Source organism: Drosophila ficusphila, unplaced genomic scaffold, assembly GCF_018152265.1.
Source record: "Drosophila ficusphila isolate 14025-0441.05 unplaced genomic scaffold, ASM1815226v1 contig_414, whole genome shotgun sequence".
Lineage (NCBI taxonomy): Eukaryota > Metazoa > Arthropoda > Insecta > Diptera > Drosophilidae > Drosophila > Drosophila ficusphila.
In genome coordinates, this window is record NW_025064328.1 from 8,689,231 (window position 1) to 8,703,779 (window position 14,549).

The window sequence follows — 14,549 nt, forward strand, 5'->3', positions numbered from 1 at the left end:
TTGAGTTAAAATGCTATGGGAGCGTGTTTGTCAGTGTGATGAGGTAGCAACTCACTTTATATGCGACAATATTGCAATTTTCTTACGGATCCCTAATTTTTTTCAAATTAAATTATGGCCTATTTAACTCCACGATAATATAGCTTTCTATCGGTGAAAGAATTTTTTAAATCGGACCAGTAGTTTAGGAGCCTATTCCCTGCAAACAAACAAACAAACAAACAAACAAACAAACAAACAAACAAATTTTACCTCTTTATAATATTAGTATAGATTTTGGCACAATTTATTTTAATTTTATAAAATTTGGTTTGTCTGGCAGTTGGTATAGTGATATGATCACATTAGTTGTACCTTGAAAATGTCGATGGTATTAACAAATACTCGAAACTTAATAAACTTAAGAAATCCACTTAAATTTTAATATTCATAAGAAATGTTTCTTAATCTCATGTTTGTTATATTCAAAAAATAAAGGAAACAACACATTCCCGCTTATCGAAAACATTTTACGCGCGCTTCTTAAACAGATTGGGCGGCGGTCACACTGGTTGCAAAAAAAAAGCGCGCGGCGTGTTTTAGCAAACAAAACAACTCCAGATATTTGTGGGCATTGCCTATCTACCTTACTATTATTTTGATTTATTACAAAAGTTTAGAAAACACCCAATCGGCATGGGAATTTTGGGCTTATCTAAGCTCATTGCGGATTTGGCGCCACAGGCCATACGCGAAAGTGAAATCAAGAATTTCTTCGGTATGTCCCTCGATATGGTTTGTGTTAGAACTTAACTTTATAGTTATTTCTGTGTTTTAAAGGTCGCAAGGTGGCCATTGATGCCAGTATGTGTCTGTACCAATTCCTCATTGCGGTCCGCTCTGAAGGCGCCCAGTTGGCCACCGTGAATGGTGACCCTACGTCCCATTTAATGGGCATGTTTTACCGCACAATTCGATTGCTGGACAATGGTATTAAGCCGGTGTATGTTTTTGATGGCAAGCCCCCAGATCTAAAGTCCGGAGAGCTGGCAAAGCGTGCCGAGCGGCGAGAGGAGGCGGAAAAGGCGTTGAAAGCAGCCACAGATGCGGGAGATGATGCCGGAATCGAGAAGTTTAATCGCAGATTGGTTCGCGTGACCAAGGAGCACGCCAGAGAGGCAAAGGAACTGCTAAGTCTGATGGGAGTGCCCTATGTAGATGCTCCCTGCGAGGCGGAGGCCCAGTGTGCTGCCCTCGTCAAGGCAGGAAAGGTATATGCCACTGCCACGGAGGATATGGACGCCCTCACCTTCGGTTCGACGAAACTCCTCCGATATCTCACCTACAGCGAGGCACGCAAGATGCCCGTCAAGGAGTTTAGTTACGAGAAGCTGCTGGAGGGTCTGTCCATCAACAGCCGTGAGTTTATTGATCTCTGCATCTTGCTGGGCTGCGATTACTGCGAAAGCATCAAAGGTATTGGCCCAAAGCGGGCCATCGAGTTGATCAACAACTACAGGGATATCGAGACCATTCTGGATAACATAGATACGAGCAAGTACACGGTGCCTGAAAACTGGAATTACAAGGTGGCTCGGGAACTCTTCATTGAACCAGAAGTGGCCAATGCCGAAGCCATTGATCTGAAGTGGGTCGAACCGGATGAGGAGGGCTTGGTCAAGTTTCTCTGCGGTGACCGGCAATTCAGCGAGGAGCGCGTTCGCAACGGCGCAAAGAAACTGATGAAATGCAAGCAGGCCCAGACTCAAGTGCGACTCGATAGCTTCTTTAAGACTCTGCCCAGCACTCCGAATGCCGCGAATGCTGCCAAACGAAAGGCCGAGGAGGCCAAGAAGAGCGCCAACAACAAGAAGGCCAAGACCAGCGGAGGAGGCGGTGGCCGTGGCAGACGGCCAAAGTAAGTAGCTTCAGTTGCCATCTGGAAAAACGTACAATTCTTTAATTTTAACTTAACCGTATTTAAAGCCTATGCATACAATAAAAACTACATCTTTGAGCTTAATGCTAGTTGGTCTGCTTGTGGGCTTGCGGGTGAGGTTGGGATGTTGGATTATGGATATTGGATTTTGAAATTAGAGTTCGGATTGTTGGGGGCTGCGACTACAGCAAATACTGCTTGGCCAGGGCGCGCAGGAATCGGGATTTCCGCACCATGGCGCACTCTCTTTTGATCTCCTCGTTGTTGTTTGCATTCAGTTCTAAAGTGCCCATCATGGAGATCTGTTTTAGAGACAACAAATTAGTTACTATAACCTGTAAATTATTAATTTGAAGAACCCTACCGCTTCAAGTTTCCGACTGTGCTCGCCTCTTTTCGCATGCAGATTAACGATAAACTCCAGCAGCGTGGTGTCCCAAATACAACTGTAATATGCGTCCATGGCATCCGTAAAATTCGATGATTTCTCGCTGAGATTCTTGAACACAATACCGTAATCGATCTCATCAAGAAACTGACAAAGCACGGTGGCCTGCATGTGGCAGCCCAGATTGGCGGCACAGCGAATCATCTTGCGGATGACATAGTCGTCGGCCACATTCCTCTGCAGCGGCATGGTGCAGTAATCCGTGCCTGTGACCAGGGCATTTACATAGCAGCGCATTGCGGACTCGTTGTTGCCGATGGCCAAATCCAGATCCCCCTTCATCTTAAGCCAGGAAATGGTTTGCGGGTAGTAGGACAGGGCTTCGGATAAGAGCCATTGCAGAGTTTCACAGACGCTCCTTAAACTGTAGCTGATGGGGCTGAAAAATATGCAGAATTGAAATTATCAGAAATGGAGTTATTTAATCAATGCCAATCTACTCACTTGTTGATGCTGGTGGGCCACAGCTGCATGTACTCGCAGCTTAAATCATGATTGGGATCGTCCTTGAGGATGTTGTGGATCTTGCCTATCATGGAGATGGCCAGTCCGAAAACGCTTTGGTGGCGGAGGCGCTGGAGGAAAGCCTGCAGGGAGCTAATCCCGCCAGCTCCCGAAGAACCCCGCTTCGGAACGTTGAGGAACATGCTAAGCATCAGTTCCCAGGCATCTCGACACACCTTCTTGGGGCCCTTCATCTTCTCCATCTCAATGAAGGTGGCTGCAAAGGCGAGTGGGAGTTCCAGAGGACCGGCACGCTTATCCAGAAAGATAAGCGGTGGGAATTCTGTGAGGTTCAGCAGCATGATTGCGCAGCTTTCCAGGATATCCGGCCGCGGGACAATTGAGTCGCCCGCCTGCAGAGCGCCCAAGCACTGCTTACATCTTCCTCCTAAGGACTGCAGATCCAGCGGTTTCTGGTGCCACTCCTCCAGAGATTGGGTTATCTGTATGTGCAATATCTCCCAGGTGAGCAGCTTGCACATCAGCTGCACATTGGCTGCCATCTCTTGTCGCTGCGTTTCCGACTTGAGGACACTTAGCATGGAGACAGCATCGATATAGTTACCCCTGGTAGCCAATTCGCGCGCCTTCCCCAGCAGCACATAGCTAAAGTCCTGCAGAAAGCTTACTGGCATAGCCATGATTAGAGTTTTAAGGGGTTGCGGCACATCCCAGCTGGGATTAATAGCCCACAAAGGTTTCCCGGGAGCAGTGCCACAGAGTTTTACTAGCAGAATCCTGACAGTGTTGGCATTTGTGCAGCTAATCAGTTGTCTTTCTAGGGCGGCCACATCCACACGATTCACTTGAAAAAAAATAAAGAAAAGCGTCAGATATATAATTTAAGTTTAAATAAAGTATTTTCTTACTTTTAGATTGGCACATCCAGTCGGAAAGCGAAGCCAATGAGTTGGTGGGCACTGGCGGTGCCGCCTGCAACATCTGTTCGTCGAGATCCTGAAGTTCATCCGCCGAGAATAGACCAAATCCTCTCACCGTCTGCAACAATTGCCGTGACTGCCCGCCCTGATGGAGCAAACAGTCGATGAGGAAGTGCTTGAGTGCGGCCTGTTCCTTGAGACTGCAGTGCGGCAGCACTTCCTGCAGAGCTTCCACCAATGGCGGCAGGCAGTCCAGTTCCCTGTACTTCTCAAAGTACTCCACGCTGCCGAATATGCTGCCCCACTCGAAGATGTTACGGACCACATTTAGGGCGGCGACCTGCATTTGCAGCTGAACGGTTTCCTTAAGTAAGCCCGTGGAAAGTGAGCCCTCAATATCCAGTTCCAGCTGCCGTCGACTAACAAGAGGTATCTCCCGCGCTCTGTTATCTAACCGCAGTATGGAAACAATGTCTGTGTAGTTGTTAAGCAGAGACTGTTGGAATTTCTCCAAGAGGGTTTGCTCCTGGGCACTAATTCCGCACGCTTGCAGCAGACCCTCCAGTTCCGCCGGTCGTATGTGGCAGAAATATAGCGTTGTCTGTTGCGGGATGGCCTGCAAATTACTATTGCAGGCGGCGGCCGCTTCTCGGGCCAAAACATACTGTTTGGTGTACAGGTAATATTGGGCGAGCTCGTAATGCAGCTGGGCTCTCAACTCCTGTGGCGTTATTAAATGCATAAGGTCGTAGTTCTGGCCAGTGCCCAGATCATCGCACTGCAGGGTGACAAAGCTGTCGTAGTGAAACACGTAAAAGGGCTTTGACGAGGCGCAGAGCTGCTGCAAATACTCGATGGATGGTTGAGTAGGTGTGTCCAGAAACTGCTGCAGTTGATCAACAGTTTGGTACCTTAAATTGGATAGGAAAGCTTATTGTAAACCAGTTTTTCTATAGCGAGCAGATCATACATGGTATTTGGAGGACGTGGCGTTTTTAGCGCCTGATCCTTGATCAGTTGCAAGCGTAAAAGCAGGCGGTGGTATATCGTCAAAGCAAATCTCGCTGCTCTTTCGTTGCCAGCAGTAGCTAAAAGGGTTTTGATAGGTTACATTGCCGTTTAAGTCAATCTCCTGAGGACAACTTACAAATTTTCAGGTCAAAATCACTGGGCAGGGGAATACTCAAAGGGCAGCCGTAGCTAATGGTGCACAGATCGCGCAGCAGGGCCAGCTGCATAATCACAGGCAGGTTCTTTTCCAGCGCATCGAGGTCCCATTTCAGCCAGGTGGCCACTTTGAGCTCCAGGATCTTGAGGGCCAATTGCTTGCGGGTCAATTGCAGGCCTGGTTCCGCCGGCCTTTGTGGACTGTGGGGCATGCCCACTCCACCGGTTACAGTGGGCGGTGTGGCATTGGTTCCGACGGGTATTGGTCCTGAACCAGGAGGTGCAGCTAGATTCTGCAAATCGCTGCCGGGTGTCACTACTGACGTCATGGCCGTGTCCGGCGTCATACTAATGAACTGCATGATTAGCTCCATGGCACTGGGTTCTGCAAAATACGGGTAACCACCGTAAACTCTTACGTCCGCAAGATTCCACAAGTGATTCCTACTTACCGGGATGCGGGCGCTGCAAATGTTGCGTGATCTTGTGCGGATCAAGCAGGAACTCGAACCAGAGCACCGTTTCGGCGGCCAGCGGCACTGGCTTCGGCTTGAGCGGATCGTCCATGCTAGTCCCTGCCAAAATTCACCAACCAAAACAAAAGTTAAACAAAATACTTGTGCAATCAGTGCTGGTGAATGGCGAACGGAGACAGCTGGCTGCGGTGGCTTTCTAACACTGATTGGCCGGAGTATCGATACTTGGAATCGATTGCTTGCTCTGCTCTAAATCAGCGTGAGCGGAAACGGAAGTGCGCAATAAACAACAGCGGTTTTTTATATGATAATAGTTCTGTATGACGCTCTTTTTCTGGCGGTTGATAAAGAATAAATCCAATAAAATGTTTTTTAATATAAACCAATATGATGTCTTTGCTATTTTCCGCATATCGACTTTTACTTCACAACTATACTTTATACATAGTTTATACATTTGTGGATTTTATTTTAAACATTTAAAAAAGTTTAAATTTTTTTATTTTTGGCAAGGCATCTCACAACTTTATTTAGATCCAATAATATGTTTTTTCAGTTATATCAAATACAACTTGTAGCCTAAAACATTACTGAATTTTCGCCCTTCTTAAACATATTTAAGTGCTGCCAATTAAATTTAGGAAACTTGGAGTCCAGCACCCAAATACTAATTTCAACCGTATTTTATTTGTGTGTTGCAGAGTTGACACTTTTTTGTTATATCCATGTCCCATTGGGTGTCATAAAATTCTAATTTATATCGCCCTTTCACATAAATCGATGGAAATAAACAAAAACGACCAAGGGGAGAGCCTAATTTCATACTGCCTAAGACATTTTTGTTGTTGTTCATTAAAAATGTAAAACAGCTTAAAAACTATTCTAGTAATTTATGCAAATATTTATGTTTGTTGAATATTGAGTCAGGTGCTCTAAAGTTAGGTATATCTCTTTTTCTGCTTGACGACACTGAGAGAAAATGACTAAAATAGCATACATATGATGGATGGTTTCCAACTATCGTTGATGCGTGTTTTTTCTTAGTGTGCTTCTCCCAATTTTATTGAAGCCTCTTCTTTAGAGCCGTCTGATCATGATCTTTATGAGCATTTCTCGGCTCCATAATCTGAATCTTAAAAATATTTAACGTTCAATCAGGTGATTTTATGCAAATTACACGTTTCAACCTAATACATATGCATATTTGAGATTATGGCATTTTTTATCTGCCCATGACGATTTGTATTTGTTGGGCGGGATGCTGGGCTCGTCAAGGCTTCTCGAATAAAAATTTCAAAATAGAAATATATTTTATTTCTGGGGTCAAACGGGCGATAATCTTTCTACTTTGTTGTCTCGCCATTTTTCCTATAATTATGCAATAAATAACAAAGAAAATAGACTTTATTTTCAAACGCTTCTTCGCATAGGAAATGGTACAAATCTTTTTTAGTTGTCTTATTTTAGAGGAAAAAAAATGGTGAGAATGGAGGTTGGGGGTGGACCATAAAAACGTCAAATGCGTAAAAGTATTATTCCGATTTTCGTGTTAATATCGTCATAAATTTGTATAATAAATTGACATCGAAAAAGAATAAACCTTTGGCTAAAATTAGCGTTTGCCTTGAAGTCTTTGGGGACTTTTCTCGATTTAGCTATGTCAGTGGCGGATCCACGGGGGGGGAAATTAGGGAAATTTCCCCCCTTGGAACCACAGAACCTGAAAATTTTACTTGTTTGCTATGGTTGACTTTTCAAATATAACCACTTTGTTTACCAAAAAATTGGGATGGATAATTTTTGTTTTATAATTTGTACTGTATTTCTCTCGCAATAATAAGTTTGAACCCCAAATCGAAGAATAAGTTCAATTTCCCCCCCCAAGAATCGTCTCTGGATCCGCCACTGGCTATGTATGTATAGAGATTCATTCATGGTTTCCTGAGGCACCTTAAAATTCCTTTGGAATGATCGGGTCTACATAGCAGCTCTAACATTTCCGAATCAGCGAAATTTCTAATCTTTTTCGGGTTCAAAGTTGGCCCCAAGGAATGCGTCTGTTTTGACGATTCGACTTGGGACTGTTAAACATTAAATGTTAGCTATGTCATTGCTAAATAACACTGATTAGGAGCCTGATTTGGTGGAAGCGAGTCACCCGGGTTATCATTGAGTTTTAAAATGACTCGAACCATTGCGAATCAATGGCGTTATTAAATAAATAAGGGACAAAGTATAAGGGCGTAATCACTTAAATTCCAAAGGGAAATAAATAGTTTTTTTTTCGTAACTTAAAAAATGTAAGAAGTGTTCTCGAATTCTTCTGCATACAAATACGCCAAAAATGTGCTTATTCAGTTGCTAGGGGAAATGCCACAGGTTGGAGTTTGTTAAATATTTGCATAATATGCCATACTTTGCTCATAAATTAATTTTAATTTCGATCGGGCTGGTGGGACACCTCTGGTCGTCGAAAACCAGAAATCTCTCAAAGTTAGTGAAGCTCAAACAAACCGAAAAGGGGGAAACAAAGGCTTAAAACAGCTTTTCGAACTCTATTGATTGGGTCGTAAATTTGTTTGGTTTTGGGGGTTTCAGTCTCGTCTTTTGTCGGGCTCATTTGCATTTTATGCAGGTTGATGTAGAGCTCGTGCCATTCACAAGCATCGATACACACAGGCCCAAGAATTTATGACTTTGGCCTAGCTATCATTCAATAATCTCTGCATAAATAAGCTGACCCAGAGAAATTCTCCATTGTCTAGGAAGCATCTTAAAAGTTGTGTAGAGTCTTCGATATCAATGAACCCTTAATAAGAACTCTCTGCGATTAAAAACGGAACCACGAGAGATATGTTTCGAATAAAAAACCATTACATATTTTCTTGCTGATTACAATTAAAATTAAGAAATAATAAAAAAAGTTAAATATATATTATATATATCTTAGCAAGCTCTCGGTTCTTTTCTTGCCTTTTTCTCTTCTAGATGTTATTAATAATGCCATAAATTAACCAAATTCATTGCTATTGCTAAATCTTTTTACGTACGCACCGCGACACCAAGAAAATATAAACGAAAAATAAAACAAAAATGAAAGGAACGGGGAAAAGTTTTCGAAATGTGTTTTCTTGCAGAAAGAATTCGTGTCTGTCGTCTGCTGGCAGGCGGGATGGAAACAACGACACGAAAATCTTTCAGCAGCAGTTGACACACCCGGACGGACACCCTGGACACCTACGCAACTACTCCGTGAAATCGGGGGATGGGGCCGATGTTATATGCGGTGGGCTGCGGTTCGAAGAACATCTCCCCAACTGAAAATTTAATGAAATTTGTGGCGAGCTTTTCGGCCGCCGTGTCGCCGCTGATGGCTTCTGAAATAATGCAAAACCGAATGTTGGGAAATTCTCCACCTAAAATCGTGGCGCGTTTAGGAGCAGAAAGAACCCAAATAGACGAACGAGAAATACCCTGAACTTTTAAAGCAAGTTAAGCTTTTTAATGAATATTTTTCAAATATTTTTTCAAGCATAGAACCACTAAAATCTTATTTTTATTTACCCTTCAAGAATCCAAAAAGGTAAAATTAAAATATTATGTTGATAAAGGAACTTAAAATTCTTCAACAACCTAAAAATATAAATAATGTTCTATGAAGTTTGATATTTTTAAAAATCACCTATTTAATGCTGACGTTTTACCTTATGATTAAGCAAGATCAACTTACTGACGACAAGAGTATAAATAAAATGTCTTTGTAGCCGCCATGTTTTCTTTGGTGGTGTTTTTTGAAAAAGAATTTCAAAATGCGATGGCATTTTTTTTAGAATTTCATCGCTGTCGCCACAATGAGAGTTGTTAAATATCCCCACACACACACATTTAGAGCTTGTTAGTTGTCTCATTTTGCTACCAAAAAGTCATGCCCCGGATTGCCCCCGACTGTTTATTGGTATCATTTACCACGTAATGGCTTCAATAGAGCGTTTTTATTTTTTGGGTATTGCGACAAATGTGTCACTGAGATGTGTCCCAAAAAAATGTGAAGAATTAACGCGGAAATGTGGATCAATGGACCAAAAAAAAAAAAAACTGTCAGCTGGTTTAAAATACAACAGATGAAAGTCTTTTCTCCAAGCCTGTACAGTGTACACAAACTAACTTTGAAAAGTTCCATGGAAGTGGATTGCAGAGATCTTTTGTACCGAAATCCACTCACTCAATGAATTTCCATTCATTGAAAGTGACTTTGGCATCGAATGGTTTTTGTTGAATCTCGATGATGACGACGATCATCTTCAGATTGCCAGTCACTTGATTTGGCTTTACCGTTTGCGGCAGCATTAATAGCCCGAAAATACACCTTGCCTTGCCAAACAAAATCGAATTCGGAGAGCAAGAGACTCCAACGATCGTGTCTTTTGATGGCCCAGCAATGACACACATTTGTCAAAACGGGTTCACTTCAAAAGATCCCGCGAGAAAGGGAAAGAAATCGTCAGAGAAAGAGAGAGAGGGGAAGTCGTACAATGAAAGAGATGGCTGATGAAGGTGCAAGACGGCACGGCAAGGCGACAAGTGAAAGACAAATGTGCGGGCCATCAATTGTCAAATGCCAAACAGGAGGTGATCGCATTAAAATCTTAAAAGTAACAGCACAAAGAAAAACATTTCTTAATTTGGGGAATTGATAGTCAAGGTATACTCCTAAAACAAGAAAAAATGTGTTTTTAGAAATCAATATTTAGAAATTCTTTGCAAAATCGGAAGAAAGTTTAACGAAAAAACTATGTTTTTTTTCATTCCTATTGTTATTAATTATTTTTTACTGTGCAGAAAAAGCACGCCATCCTGATGGATTTCCCGCTGCTGGTGTGGAAATTGTTGCACAATTGCTGCTCTCGCCATTCATCATCCATCCAAATCCATCGCCTTTCCCCTTCATTTCAGGCATCTTGGCCTTGTTAAGTCACGAGTTTCGGTTTCTTTTTTTTCGGGGAGCCTTCAAGTATTTTGATTGTTCTGTTCGCTTTTTGTTTGCTAGCAAATATTACGCTAGACCCTGAGACGAGGTACCGAGACCAACTACCATCCATTTAGCTTGGAACCTGACAAACCACCCGAAAACATCTGGAGGCAAACAAACGAAGGAGCCTGGCCAACTCATTTGTTTAATCGTTATTGGAACAGTTGGCTTTACTCTGTTCTGTTCCGCTGAGTTAACTCCGCTGCGAATGAACCTGTTCGATCAGCCCACGCTTTCCCTATAGTATATCCACAATGCAGTCTGGTTTTCTTTATTTATCAAGTGTGTTTCCTAGTACGAGTGAGCTGACAACAACTCGATAATGGTTCGGAGAAATTATATGTATTTATTTGAGGTACGAATAAAAATTAAATTTAATTAATTCGCTTGATGTTATTCAATATTGTTCCGATTTATTTTGAAGTCATGACGTAGTATTTGCGATTGCAAGCTCACTTACAAAAATTTTTAAATATTTTGCATATCGACATTTTTCAATTGATTACTCATTATAAAATAGTATTTTAATTGATGAGAATTACAACAAGTTTAAAAAGGGGGAGGAGGGTTGAAGCCATGTAATTAACCTTGGAAAATTATCCAAAGTATATTGATTTGCAATTGATCAAGTTTAAAACCGTACGTGGATCCACATACTATTAAGTTTTATTATGCCCATGCCGTCCGCAATATGTGTTTATTGACAAACAAAAGTCTTTCCCAAGATTTAAAAATACTTTTTTGTATAAAATGTTAACCCTTTTACCTAATTTGTATGGCCTAAAAAAAACTATAGGAAACTTGAGGTTTAAGGAGCCAATGGGCTTAAATTTGACATTGATTTTGTTATTGTTTTTATAAAGCCCTCTGCGAGAATACAAATGTCCACTTTCACTTTCTAGTTACTTTACAAAGTAAACTATAATTTCTTCAATAAAAAACTAGTGCTCTTTCTTGCTTGCAAAATTGTATGTATGGTGATTCGTTCACCACGTTGGTAGTAGGGATCAACAAACTGAAGGACCATTATTACAGAGATTAAAATGTAAAACCGAAAACTATAAACAGAGGTCTTAATAAAGCCATTTCGGTGGGCAACCCACTCCTAAGCCTGTTTGAATTTAAATGTTGAAATTTTCTGGATTTTCCAAAGGTCAATCATGCCACGCTTAAGGAATAAAAAAAAGTATGCGGATGTGTTAAGAATAGTTCATATTAACATAATTTTCTTATTATACCCTTCGTCTAGACAAACTAACGGAATTTTAAATTCAAATTATAGTTTTCAAGATTTGATATCCACCGAAAAAAAATCCCTTTAGGAATTAATTAAACTTCATTTACAGTTTGACACAGGGTAAAAATTATAACATATTTAAAATATAGATTTTTTACGGCTAAAAAAGTGATTGTTTTTATTGCTAATTTTGCATGTATCCATCTTAAATCTTAGACTTTTGCATTGCCTTGCTTTCTTTGCTTACCAAATATGAATATTGATGATTTAGTTAAAATACAATTTACTTATATGAGTACATATTTATTGTATTGTTTTAGAAAATCAAGTATTTTTTGCAAGTGTAGAAGTTGGCAAATGTATATCCTATTGCTTTCTTGACAACAATCGGAGAGTTTATAATCAAGTTTATTGATACATTTTTTTGGCAAATTTGCAAAACTAGAATGCTGCAAAAAAATGACCGGTTATGTATATAAGACCATTGTTTAAATCAAGAATCGGGACACGAGGAGGTGGGCAACTCGTGTATAAAGTGTATTCAAACGCGGATTCTGCTCAGTTGCATTTCAAAATTAAAGGGAAAAGTCCGGCAAATAGTAGCTAATACAATGCTCGCGCTTCGCTCCGTTTTTCTGTGGGTTGTCGCAGCAGTATCTTGTTGCCATGGAGCCAATATACTGGGTCTGTACAGTGCCCTGAGTCCCTCGCACCTGATCATCCACATGTCGACGGCCAAGGCTCTGGCCGAGGCAGGACACAATGTGACTGTGGTGACGAGGCTCAAGCCCAAGGTGATGCACGACAAGATCCACCTGATTGTGGTGCCCCCAACCAGGGAGCACGAGCTGGCCGTGAAGAACGCAGCTTCGGACACGGCTGGCAGCAGGAACTCCCGGCTGAGCACCAAGTTTGACCTGCTAACTCGCACCCGGGTCTTGATCGACTCCCAGGCCGATCTGATCTCCGACCCGAGGTTCCAGCGAGTTTACGAGACCAAGTTCGACCTGATGATATTGGGTTCCTACTTCAACGACTTCCAACTGGGAGTTGCAGCCAAGATGAAGATCCCTGTCATTGTCAACTGGATGATGCCGTCCTCGGCCCTCATTGACAGGTTTGTCGGCAATCCCTCGGAGATCTCGTATGTGCCCAATGAACTCACATATGCAACGGCTCGCATGTCCTTCCTGAAACGCGCTGAAAATGCGTTGAAGCAACTTATTCTCATGTACTCGGTGGTGGCGTTTGACCACAAATTCAACCGAATCTACAATGAAATCTTCCCGGAAAAGGATTTGCCAACCCTCGAGGAGCTGAGAAAGAACATATCGATGGTGTTTGTCGGATCCCATTTAATCAGTGACGGTCCGATTCGACCTCAGGTTCCTGCCATCGTCGAAATCGGAGGCATTCAGGTGAAGGATCAGCCCGATCCGCTGCCCGAGGACATTGATCAGTTCTTGAACAACTCCACCCAGGGAGCCATACTCATCTCATTCGGCTCCTGCATCAAGAGCTCCATTCTGAAGCCAGAGATCATCCAGGCAATCTTTAAAGTGGTCTCCAATCTGAAGCAGAACGTGATCTGGAAGTGGGAGGACTTGGGCAACCTGCCGGGCAATGCCACAAACATTCTGTTCAAGAACTGGCTGCCCCAAGACGATATCCTCTCCCATCCGAACACCAAGCTCTTTATCACCCACGCTGGAAAGGGTGGCGTCACCGAAGCTCAGTACCACGGTGTTCCTATGGTGGCTTTTCCCATTTTCGGGGATCAGCCAATAAATGCCGCTTCCATGGCAGGATTGGGACATGGACTCGCTCTCGATTTGCTCACCACCACTGAAGACAGCTTGAGAAAGGCCGTGAAGGAGGTCTTGGAAAACAGGAAGTACAGTCAAGCGGTTCGCAAGTTCTCGTCCCTCTACAGGGATCGACCTTTGACCCCAAGGCAGTCGGTAGTTTTCTGGACGGAGTATGTCCTGCGGCACCACGGTGCTCCCCACTTGCAGAGTCCTGCGGTCCACTTGAGCTTCATTGAGCTGAATAATCTGGATGTCTATGCCTCGTTTGTGGCCATCCTGGTTTTGTTCTGTCTGGTAATCAGACAGGTTTGGAAATTCCTATACAGCAAGCTGTTGCTGGGCCAGGTAGAAATGCTAAAAGCCAAAAAGAAACAGTAAATTGTATTAATATGTTAAGACAATTTTAGTCTCTAAAACTAGTTTAAATGCCAATAAATTTGTATCTATACTGCCTTCCTCTAATCAGCCATTGTCAATTCTTTTTGTTGGGGAAATGTATTAAAACGGTTTCCAGTTTCCAGTTATTTAAAAAATAAATAACGAAAGTAGTTTTCAAAGAAGAGTTCTTATCGCCCCACCATTAAAATAAATTGAAATGTTTACGCCTAACGACAACGAGCTTGGAAAACCGAAATTTCATTTCCCGCCTGTGGTAATAAATAGAAATCAAGACGAAAACTTTCCCGGTCATGCGTTGTCCGTTAAAAAATTGAAATAAAACTTGGCCTGACAAAAGAGCAGGTAAAAACAGGTAGTAAAAGCAGGCACTCCCGCCACTTTTGTGCAACGGTCGTCAAATGGATATGTCGGCAGGGAGAGCCGCACTTATTAGTCTGTTAGTCTGTCTGCACTTAAATAAATCCTTCAGCAGGCTCGTCAGAAACTGTTTACCATGAAGAGCGTAAGTGGATTTGACAACTGTCAACTGGTTAGTGGTGTCTTCTCCTCTCTGGATCTCGCCGAGGTTGCCTTTCGCATGCTAATGACTTCGGGAACAGGGATAATGGAGGGGACACTTGACATTCCTGTTCCCGTCTCCGCACTTTTCTTGGCTTCCTTCGCCCGGCCGTTCCGTCATAAT

At 42.4% G+C, this 14,549-nt stretch overlaps 3 protein-coding genes across 3 annotated transcripts; 2 read left to right on the forward strand and 1 right to left on the reverse strand.

The window, feature by feature from the left end:
• The first annotated feature begins 530 nt into the window (after window positions 1–530).
• Window positions 531–2,002, forward strand: LOC108090516 (flap endonuclease 1). The gene is made up of 2 exons (XM_017189235.1): window positions 531–757; window positions 820–2,002. Exons 1-2 carry the CDS (start codon window positions 676–678, stop codon window positions 1,899–1,901), a joined length of 1,164 nt encoding a protein of 387 aa, XP_017044724.1. The 5' UTR covers window positions 531–675; the 3' UTR covers window positions 1,902–2,002.
• LOC108090515 (integrator complex subunit 8) lies at window positions 1,918–5,739 on the reverse strand. The gene is made up of 7 exons (XM_017189234.2): window positions 5,371–5,739; window positions 4,899–5,303; window positions 4,722–4,839; window positions 3,740–4,662; window positions 2,811–3,675; window positions 2,283–2,745; window positions 1,918–2,220 (listed from the first exon to the last, which is right to left on the reverse strand). Exons 1-7 carry the CDS (start codon window positions 5,483–5,485, stop codon window positions 2,101–2,103), a joined length of 3,009 nt encoding a protein of 1,002 aa, XP_017044723.1. The 5' UTR covers window positions 5,486–5,739; the 3' UTR covers window positions 1,918–2,100.
• Window positions 5,740–12,213: 6,474 nt separating this feature from the next.
• LOC108090289 (UDP-glucosyltransferase 2) lies at window positions 12,214–13,899 on the forward strand. The gene has a single exon (XM_017188900.1). It carries the CDS (start codon window positions 12,272–12,274, stop codon window positions 13,844–13,846), a length of 1,575 nt encoding a protein of 524 aa, XP_017044389.1. The 5' UTR covers window positions 12,214–12,271; the 3' UTR covers window positions 13,847–13,899.
• Window positions 13,900–14,549: the final 650 nt, after the last annotated feature.

What these genes read in the sequence shown, in the direction of transcription:
- LOC108090289 (XM_017188900.1), top strand. Translation starts at nt 12,272, where the DNA reads ATGCTCGCGCTTCGCTCCGTTTTTCTGTGGGTTGTCGCAGCAGTATCT.
- LOC108090515 (XM_017189234.2), bottom strand. Translation starts at nt 5,485, where the DNA reads ATGGACGATCCGCTCAAGCCGAAGCCAGTGCCGCTGGCCGCCGAAACG. An exon ending in TGATTTTGACCTGAAAATTT is followed by an intron (nt 4,840 to 4,898) that starts GTAAGTTGTCCT and finishes AAACCCTTTTAG; the next exon opens with CTACTGCTGGCAACGAAAGA. An exon ending in CTGGATGTGCCAATCTAAAA is followed by an intron (nt 3,676 to 3,739) that starts GTAAGAAAATAC and finishes TTTTTTTTCAAG; the next exon opens with TGAATCGTGTGGATGTGGCC.
- LOC108090516 (XM_017189235.1), top strand. Translation starts at nt 676, where the DNA reads ATGGGAATTTTGGGCTTATCTAAGCTCATTGCGGATTTGGCGCCACAG. An exon ending in TGAAATCAAGAATTTCTTCG is followed by an intron (nt 758 to 819) that starts GTATGTCCCTCG and finishes TGTGTTTTAAAG; the next exon opens with GTCGCAAGGTGGCCATTGAT.